Source organism: Antedon bifida, chromosome 6 (genome assembly GCF_963402885.1).
Source record: "Antedon bifida chromosome 6, ecAntBifi1.1, whole genome shotgun sequence".
In the NCBI taxonomy this organism is placed as follows: domain Eukaryota; kingdom Metazoa; phylum Echinodermata; class Crinoidea; order Comatulida; family Antedonidae; genus Antedon; species Antedon bifida.
In genome coordinates this window covers 1,530,002-1,540,803 of record NC_136231.1, presented here as the reverse complement: position 1 = coordinate 1,540,803, position 10,802 = coordinate 1,530,002, and the positions used below count along the sequence as shown (strand labels likewise).

Sequence of the window (10,802 nt, the reverse complement as noted above, 5' to 3'; positions counted from 1 at the left end):
GTGCCCATATATGGACATATCACTACCATATTTGGCAATATCACTACCATATGTGGGAAAACCAACAATTTTGATAGTGTAGTCAGCTGAGTTGAAGGTTTAAGATGGGCCTAATTGTTATGATGGTAATGTATATTCATTTATGTGTTTTGCAATTCGTATGTTATGGAATTATAAAAATTAAGTGGCCGTACACAATCAGAAATATAGAACTATACAGCAGAACGAAAGAACTAAAATGGTCAAACATAATAAGGAAAAGAAAATACAAATGGACCGGACATATGCTAAGGCTTCCGATGGACACTCCAGCCAAATTAGCGTTGACAGAATCCATTAGAAAAGTTAAAAGACCAGTTGGCAAACTAAAAACTACCTGGATAGGAAACATAAACAAAGAACTCAAAAAAGCAAATACATCGATCGCAAAGTTAATGACAGACCATCAGACCACCGAAAGAGAGTCATGGAAACAATTAGCGTACGCAATGTCTACCCAATAAACGCAACGCAATCATCACCACACAGTGGCTCAGCTCAACTTGAAGGCGTTGCATTTCCTGTTAGTTTAATTTATTTACTTACTTATTCCAAGCCATTATAAACATTCTCTCAGGTTATTTTCTCCCATATTATCTTTCTTTGAACAATGCAATAACCTCTAGACGTGTTTTTTTTTATTCTCCGAAAAATGCTAAAGCTTCCGAGAACGAATTTTAATTTTGTCTGGTTTACACTTTATGATCCTTTAATTCGATGTTGAAAGAGATAATAATCCGGCAGTATTACCGACAGGCTCAATGTTAGAATTATGTGCATACGTTTTGTCTGCTGTCTGGTTATGAGTGACATACTTCTAATGTAGTTCTAATGTAGTCGAAATCCTAGCGTATCTAGGCAAATGTTATACAGCGTCACATTATGGTCACATGTGACATTATTTTTAGCCAGTAAGTAAGTAATTCATTTAACGCTGTTTCACGGAACCTTATAAGATACTGAATAATTATACAGTACTGAGAATTGGTGCCAATTTAAAAAATATATTAAAATATTTTATCCGCGATTTTTTTTTCTTGCCTAAGTACTGAAATGGCGAAATTAACTTTGAAAGTCCAAATCAAATATTTAGATAGAAATACTGAGTAGGCCTACTGAGATTGGTAATTTACAAGTTGAATAAAGTAAGTCAACAAGGGACATGGGACCTACCGACAAACAAAACATATTGTTCCTTCCGGTCAGAGGTCTGAAATTCAAAGGAAAAAACCTCCGAGGCAATCAACAACCATATTTTACTTATTAAAAAAAAAAATAACAAAACAATAAAAAAAAATGTTCTCTTATGCTTGGTTCTCACTAGGAAGCAACGCAAGGACGTAGACGCAACGCAAGCGAGTTGACCAATCACATTCATTGCATTTGATTGGTCAAATTACTTACGTTGCATTACGTACTTACGTTGCATTACGTACATGCGTTGCGTCTCTAGTGGGAACCAAGCTTAAGCGATGGAGTATTCGAACTGTCACTTGTCATTGGTCAATTCGCTTGCGTTGCGCTTACGTCGTTGCGTTGCGTAGAGTGGGAACCAACTTTATTGTAATTCAAACTAACGTACTGACGTATCAGTGTCACATTCAAATCGTTAATGCATTAACAAAGTAAACAACCTCCACTATCCATAAATTATAACTAAATATTACAATTATGAAACAACCGCGAGGAAATGAAAATCAACGTTATATTACTAGGAATTCATCAATCACACTTAAGTGAAATATTTCACTTACATATTAAGTATTTCACTTAAATTGTATTCACTTAGCTAGGAGATTTTTGTTTATTCACTTAGCTAGGAGTGTTTCACTTGGCCTAAAGGCCAATTTACACAGACGAGCAGTAACGGTAAGCGGAAAACCGCGTAGCGCAGAATCTGTATCTATCCTGAACGGAAACCGGCCGTCCACTCCGAGTTGTGTGTAAAATGGTCATAAGGAATAACATAGCTTCTATGTTTATATTACCGTTTCCGCTCGCCTGTGAATGGTGAATACGTCCACAGTTCTCAATATATAATGTCTTTAATATAAAAACAATGCAGACATTAGCGTCATCTAGTATACAACATGTAATTAGACATGAAATACGAGCAATGTCTCATGCAAATGTATGTAAAGCTTTCACAGCAAACAAGTCGCTAGTTTATGATACATTTGAGAGTTGAAGAGTGCAGTAGTGCAACATACTGTTATTCCAACCAGGATGTGTTATTTTCGCAGTTAATTTTCCAACGTCAAACATAATTAAATTTATGAATTTGCAGACTATTTTTATACGTTTGTGGATTGGTGGTTGAAACAACCGTACGATAATAATGTCGGGGGTTCATGTTTAATGTGCGTTAGATAGTTAACGACATTTAAGATGTACCCGGCCATTCAGGGCTAATGTCAGGGTTGAGTGGTTTCAATATGGAAGGGGACGTGACATTCGATTGGTATATAATAGTTTCTGGTCGTGACTTTTTTGTTCGTACATAAGACTACAACAGACTAATAAAATGCTACATTTCTATAGCACTATTTAAAAAATAAATTTGAACAAATTTACCAAAACCGTCATTTTACAGAATATAAAATAAACTGAATTCATATTAGGCCTATAGTGTTATTTTTTTCTCTATAATTTATTAGAGTAATATAATTTCTTACTTGACTGGTTACGTCATAAACTGTGTATAAAGCTGTGTATGTTAATACTGTATATCTAGACCTATACATACAATGTCATTTTCAAATGTCGGAATAGATAAATAATATGTACCGTATAACTATAACTTTTTTAATTGAACATAACGATTTTTATAGATTAAAACAGCACACGTTCTTAAAAGACAAATTTACAATGTAATCAAATTTAACTTGTATAGAGGGGTATTTTTAGATCATCATTGTTTTTTCAGATGACTAAATATAGGTAAAATAACTTGAATTTTACGTTTCTGTTGTTTTTATTCAACTTCATTTTTTTTTTCGTGCTATAGTAAAAATTATACCCACCAATTTTTTTTCACTTTCTAGGGAGTCACCGGATATGGTAATGCATTGGTTAAACTACCTAACTACTGAAATAAAGTGTGTTTGGCCACTTAAGGGAAATTCATGTTTTTTCGTCGTGGTTTCTGTTACACATATTTGTTTTATGCACATTTAACCACGGAGAACCAGATATTATATTTAACATTCATGCCTGTACCTTTAAGTGGCAGGCATAGGCTTTCGTAGATTTGTAATACTGTATATACAGTATCTAATGTCAATGTGACATTTATATAAACCAAGGAGTCCACACTAAGGGAAAAAAACAGATTTTTGATTGTGCAATATGGACTGGAAATGAAATTTTAATTTCATATTGTAATTACAAGCAAGTTATTAATATTCCATTGCAATCAAAAAAGTAATAACTTTGTTAATCAAAAACAAATCAGTTTAAAAAAGGACAATAAACTCTTGTTGGCAAAAACATCAAATGTAATTATTTGATTCGTTTTTAGTTGATAAGAAATTTAAATAATAAATGTTTTTTTTAATTTTCAGAGACTGAGCGACAGAAAACCCCCAAGAGTTTTGATTCAGTGTTTGTGCATATTCTCAAGATAATGATTTGTGTTGTACAGAGAATGAATATCAAACACAATGTAATCAAAAATGATATATGAAACATAATCATGTTGTTTTATAGTGGCAACTTCAATATATCTACAAGCATCATTGTTATACAATGATCTTAGTTTGATAATAAACAGTAAATAGTATTGTTTATTCATTATTTATTCATAGTCTAGTCATCTATTCATATTTTATAGTAAATGTATTTATTATTTATCATTACTACTACTATACATGTTTTAACAAGTCTTTTTTATTTTCTAGCATAGGCAATTGTTTAATTACTGTACTATATTTATACAGGCCTAGTGTTTTTATCTTATAGTTGTTTTTTGTAAAGATTTAAACAATAAACAAATCTTGTTTTATTCTCTAGCCTAGAAAAAAATTGTTTATCTATTAAAATCTTAATTTATTGTTTTTTATAATATGTATTTTTTAAAAAGATTTATTTTTAAAAAAAGGCTTTAAAGATGCATTGTCCCCGAAAATATGAAAAATAAATATGAATAGAATCAGAATTTTTAGTTTTGGCCAAAAATAATGAAAATAATTATAATGATTTTGCTTGTAAAAGAGACAAAATAAACAGTTCAATTGGCTTCTGATTGGCGTTATTTTTGTAAATATGGTTTTATCAGGCAAATAAATTTTTATTTTTATCCAATTATTGGAAATTACTTATTAAACAAAAACATTTTTTCAATTATTTTTCAGGGGACAATACATCTGTGTTGTTTTATTTTCTAGCCTAGAAAATTGAAAACAGGATCAAATGAAGAAAATAAACATTTATGTTATGAGGTGCTAATGTTGTTGTCATTTGCCTGGTCTGGTAACACTGGTGTATGTTCAAGTACTTTGTCTAACAAGCCGAACTGTACGGCAGCCAGTGGGTTCATGAACCGATCACGTTCCATTGCCTCTTCTAAAGAAGAGAAAAAGCAACAATTATACCAAAATATAGAATAATAGATTTATAATTCTATCATCATGATTCATTTAATGCTTTTTTAAGTGGTCGATTTGTTAAGGCAAGATCTACACTATCAAACTCTATGTGATGTGCCCATATATGGACATGATGATGTCATACACTACCATATTTGGGCATATCACTGCCATATTTGGGCACATCATACTTTTTTTGTCAAACTAGTTTGATAATGTAGACAGAGCTTAAAGATAAAATAAATGGTTACATTTACCCAAAATCAATTGTCTGACTGACAGAAAATTTGCAATTGCAACTTTAAATTACTTTTTTTTTTCAAGTAAATAATTTATTTTTTAAATAGTAGGTATAAATCAACAGACTACAGGTACGTTTAAACATACTCTTACAAATTGTTCAAGTATTTCTCTCAATCACTTTTAGAGCGCTTAATATATTATATATGTTGAGATTCTGAGATTATGTCAATTTAACAGTGTAGTACAGGAATAGAAACTTGTCATGAATTACAACATAGCCACTGCATACGCATATCAAGTTATCTTATTATTTATCCGTAAGCTATGGTATTATTTTCTGTGAATCATCGAATTATAGTAGACATTACATCTAAATAATTTCAGTAATTGCCATACGCTTTTGTATGTCTTATTGATCAAATGCCCATTTAAAATACAGCAGCATATCCATAAGATCAGAAACAAATATAAATGCAAATCTGTTTGATTGTGAATTGCTTTACATCATTGACTTTATCCTAATAATATGCATGAATTTGTTTAATGTATTCAGAATGTTAAATCATACAGATCTTAGAGAGATTATAAAAACAAATCAGAATATTTTGCTTTATATGCAGATGGATGTACAGTATGTAGACTTGCCACAAATTGTTTAAATTCCAGCTCAAGTATAGTTATGACATGCCATGTGTGCCAAAATGTTTTTCTTTTCACAAATATTAAGCCAAATTGTCGTCTAGAACAGTTGAATCCTTTTTTGTTACAAAATGTTAACTATTAATTATTCTACAGTATCCAATTACTGCAGTATAATGTCAATTACTACAGTATAATGTCAATCGCTATGTAAAACATTGAACATTCAACTCTCTTGTACTTTATGGACATTTTCAGGAAACCACTAATAAAAGTATTTTAATACACAGAAAAAGGACCATAGGAAATAGTAAAGTATCGAATACTAAGAATGTCATGAAGCAAAATTTGATAAATGGTACGGGTTAAAAGCGAAAGCCTAGATAAACAATTTCTACGTATTCGTAAGTATTTTTCTTAAGTCTACAGTTCAAAAGTTGAGAATCAATTGGTTGATTTATAAAAATGTTTTCATTAGTGCTATATTAGTCATTAATGCAAATACACTAATGGCTCTATTGTCCCATAGATTGAAAAGAAAATTCTACACTTTGATTTTTAATGGGTCATAAAGACTAAATTCATTATTAATCAATTGTAAGGTAAGTGGAACTGTAGCATGGGGAGAAGCACTTTAACGTGGGTAGTGGCACTGTATCATGGGTAGTGGCACTGTGGCATGGGTAGTGGCACTGTGGCATGGATAGTGGCACTGTAGCATGGGTAGTGGCACTGTAGCGTGGGTAGTGGCACTGTAGCGTGGGTAGTGGCACTGTAGCATGGTTAGTGGCACTGTGGCATGGATAGTGACACTGTAGCGTGGGTAGTGGCACTGTAGCATGGATAGTGGCACTGTAGCATGGGTAGTGGCACTGTAGCGTGGGTAGTGGCACTGTAGCGTGGGTAGTGGCACTGTAGCATGGTTAGTGGCACTGTGGCATGGATAGTGACACTGTAGCGTGGGTAGTGGCACTGTAGCATGGGTAGTGGCACTGTAGCATGGGTAGTGGCACTGTGGCATGGGTAGTGGCACTGTAGCGTGGGTAGTGGCACTGTAGCGTGGGTAGTGGCACTGTGGCATGGGTAGTGGCACTGTGGCATTGGTAGTGGCACTGTAGCGTGGGTAGTGGCACTGTAGCATGGGTAGTGGCACTGTGGCATGGGTAGTGGCACTGTGGCATGGATAGTGGCACTGTGGCATGGGTAGTGGCTGTGTGGCGTGGGTAGTGGCACTGTGGCGTGGGTAGTGGCACTGTAGCATGGGTAGTGGCACTTTAGCATGGGTAGTGGCACTGTGGCATGGGTAGTGGCACTGTGGCATGGGTAGTGGCACTGTATCGTGGGTAGTGGCACTGTGGCGTGGGTAGTGGCATTGTGGCGTGGGAATTGGCACTGTGGCATGGATAGTGACACTGTAGCATGGGGAGCAGCATTGTAGCACGGGTAAGTGGCACTGTAGCATAGGGAGTACCACTGTAGCATGAATAGTGACACTGTAGCATGGGTTGTGATACTGTAGCATAGGGAGTACCACTGTGGCATAGGTAGTGGCACTGGCATAAGTAGTGGCACTATAGCATGTTGCGTTTAATGTATTAAGAAATGTTAAATCATAAATAAATAGAATGAAAATAAATGAAATGCAAAAATGAAAATTATGAATAATGCAAACTCTTACCTATTACACTCAATGGTTGACTTGTGTGTTTCACATAGATGTCATTTATTTGTGCTCTCATCTTTAATATCTCCTCAGCTTGAATTTTTATATCTGTTGCCTGACCCTGTAAGAAAAAAAACATAAGGAAGGAAGTCAGGCTAAGAAGAGTTTGATTGTGGTCATTTTTATGGACTAGCATCCATGCTACATGCTTGCCCTTTATGCCACAATACAATTAAAGGAACTTTTAACAATACAATACCTGAGCAGCTCCCGATGGCTGATGGACCATTATCCTAGAATTTGGTAGGCTATGCCTCATACCCGGTGCACCTGCTGCTAGTAGTAATGATGCCATGCTACATGCTTGCCCTACACACCATGTCGCTATTGGTGGTCGTACATATTGCATTGTATCGTAGATTCCTAATCCAGATGTTACTGCTCCACCTATAAAGGAATAGATTAATATTCATGAATGAATAAATGAACAATTATTGTGAGGGATGGTGTCTATTTTTTTTTAGATATGGTAATCATTTTATTATCAATTATCAAATAATTTGGTAAAATAATTAATTTGGTTAGGAAACTCCCCTGTTAATTAAGAGATCACAAGTCAAATCCATCTGGTATTTTATCACACAAATAATAGCACTAAATATGTAGAGAACTAAAGTATGTTCGGTGGTTAAAGTTACACTATACGTTCCTATTAAACACTGTATTTAGACTTGTTTGGGTATAATATATTCAGTGTATTTGCATGCCATGCAGACAATTTAGAATTCAAGATGGGAAAGGAGTGGGAAGGGGAGAACATAAACCATGTATAGATTGTATGTTTAAATCTGTCTTCAAATGCAATGTTACCCCTACCATTTCTTTCACATGCACAATATACTTTAATCAAGTCTGGTGAATTCCCCCTTTGACCCACTTATTTCTCTCAAATCTTCCGCATAATATTATTAATTACATACCTGGACTGTTGATATATAAATGAATAGGTTTCTTATTACTTTCCGATTGTAAAAACAATAATTGTGCTATTACTACACTGGATATTTCATCATGTATCTAGAAAGCATAATAAAAAAATCAATATTTGAGCCATATAATCTTTCAAAATAGTAGTACTTCAATTGACACAGTTGTTCATGATAATAGGATGCTAGTTGAATACAACTTGATAAAACAAGTAAAAAACCTCAAAATTATACATTCATATGAATGACCAATATTTTTTAATGTGATGTTTGTTTATACAAAAAAAATTATGTCAAATAGATATTACTGATATTATAACGCATTAAGTAGATTCTTGTCATTTGATTGGATGATTGTGGATCGCATGATATTAAAATAACTGCACTATTGCATGATCGACTTATATTTTGCTTACTTTGGCATATAAACTATAACATTAAAATGGCAGTGAATATGAACTAACATTTTTGGAGAGTTGTACTACTTTTGACCCAAAAAAGCACTTATTAAATTAGCTTTAGATTGGTTGGTATGATTTTATTCATTAATAGGATCAACTTTACAAGATGTGGAATCGTACCATTTCATGCATAAACAAACATTCAATTTTTATTTGCACACTGTATTATCTAAAGATGTTTTTGTGTCAATACATGCAGATTTGACAAACAATAACCCTCAAAGTGCTAATTTAATTAATAATGATGTAATAATGATGTATACACTACTGTGTATATGTAAACATTTATAATACTCAATACAAATTATATTATTGTATTATACAAATATTAACAATCAAAATGTTAATTTAATTTAAAATGATGTCTACACTACTGTAAACATTTATAATACTCAATACAAGCTGTATTATACAAATATTAACCATCAAAATTATACTTTAATTAAAATATCCAATTATAATAATATTAATATAATAATTATACAATTCTAATCTGATGTATGTTATACGAAATTCAAACATAATTAAAGTTTAACACAAACAAGATATCTTATTGCTATTTGAAAAACAATACACTACGACCATTGATAGGTTTCACAGAAATTCATGTAACAGTATTTAATGATCGCCCACACAATGGTATAAACACATCTTGGCACAGTAAGGCCACACATAGGTTTAAAGATATATCGTCCCTATATCTGGGTAAAAGCCCACCCTGGGCTACTTCATGGTATAAACTAGCACTGTGGTATACTACAGTAGTATTGCTAGTCTTTTTGTATAGGCCTAATTTTCTATTTTTATAAGGGGTGTGTTTATACAATACTGTATTTTTTTGTTTTTATTTTATTTCCAAACCCAACCAACAGCAAAAAGAAATTGGCAATAACAGGAGGGTATGTGATTCTATATGGTAATCAAAATATTACAATTTGGATTGAGTAATGGATATTGAAAATCTTCAAAAGTGCATTTTTAAAATATAAATTTCATATAATGTATACTTACAGGCCCCATCAAACAAATAATTCTCTCCTTTAAAAGTCTTGAATAGATATCATAAGCTCGCTCTCCACGTCCCTGAAGATAAAAATACAGTATGTAAGAGAAATGTTATATGTTTACTTTTAAGAGATAAATCAGTTTTAATTCAGTTTGTGATTTTTATAGAAAAAGAAATGTTAATATTTACCACGCACCATATCATGAACAACATGCGTCAAAATGGGTGCATCATGGTCACCTAAAGGTAAGTCACATTTTTGACACAGGGGTGCATCATGGTATTCATAATGTATGACACACATCAGACAAATGACGCACCTCTCCCGGGGGTTGTATAGTGGGTCATACAATTGATAAGGGCCAGGAGAGTACTTGCAAAAATGTTTTACTAAAGCTGCAATGATACGAGGGATACCATGTTTCACCATACACCATTTCTGATTGAAAGCCTGTATAACCCAATAATTAGCAAAATCAACTTCAGGAAAAACTGAGAATAAATAGCAACTTGTCTGTTGACACATTTGACACAGAATTGGTTTAATATGTGATTTATTTACTTACTGTTTGTTCTATAACGATTGGCACCATTGGTGAATTCTGTTGCACAGTTTGGTGAAAAGCCCTGCACTGTTGGATACCTTTACACAAATTCTAAAAGAAAACAATCGGTATAAAAATTCACAATACTGCTGAATATGTGTTTTAGAAACTACACAGCAATTTGATCATTATTTATTGGTATATTTCAGATTGGTGAGCAATCACAATTGAGAAAACATGATTTCGCCTTCAAACGTGTGCAGACTTTTTGCACATTTCACGGCTCAACAGGCAAGAAACCGAATGGGGTATGGTTGGGACGAACCGTCCCGATGGCATGTAGGCCTACTACACTAGAATGGCCTGTCAATCATATAGGCTACCTACAATACATACAAGCAAGAGGCCTAGGCCTAGCTTGTAGTAGATGTTTGTGGTTAGTACACATAACATATACATGTAATTGTAACAGCAAGAACTTCATTCTTTTCATTATTACCTTAGCATGTTGTGCTCTAAACATGACTAGGCCTATTACTTATATACTGTATATGGAATTCAAACTCGTGTTTCTAAATTTTCGTCCGCCGTGTGTTTTTTGCGTAGTACAGTGTTTAGTCGTCTATAGTTTTTC

At 33.4% G+C, this 10,802-nt stretch overlaps 1 protein-coding gene across 1 annotated transcript; it reads right to left on the bottom strand.

The window, feature by feature from the left end:
* Window positions 1-3,388: 3,388 nt before the first annotated feature.
* On the bottom strand, window positions 3,389-10,802 carry LOC144845114 (ATP-dependent Clp protease proteolytic subunit, mitochondrial-like). Its single transcript, XM_078702267.1, has 7 exons — window positions 10,668-10,802; window positions 10,190-10,279; window positions 9,629-9,700; window positions 8,151-8,247; window positions 7,430-7,617; window positions 7,186-7,291; window positions 3,389-4,602 (listed from the first exon to the last, which is right to left on the bottom strand). The coding sequence occupies exons 1-7, from the start codon at window positions 10,689-10,691 to the stop codon at window positions 4,472-4,474; spliced, it is 708 nt and encodes a 235-aa protein (XP_078558393.1). The 5' UTR covers window positions 10,692-10,802; the 3' UTR covers window positions 3,389-4,471.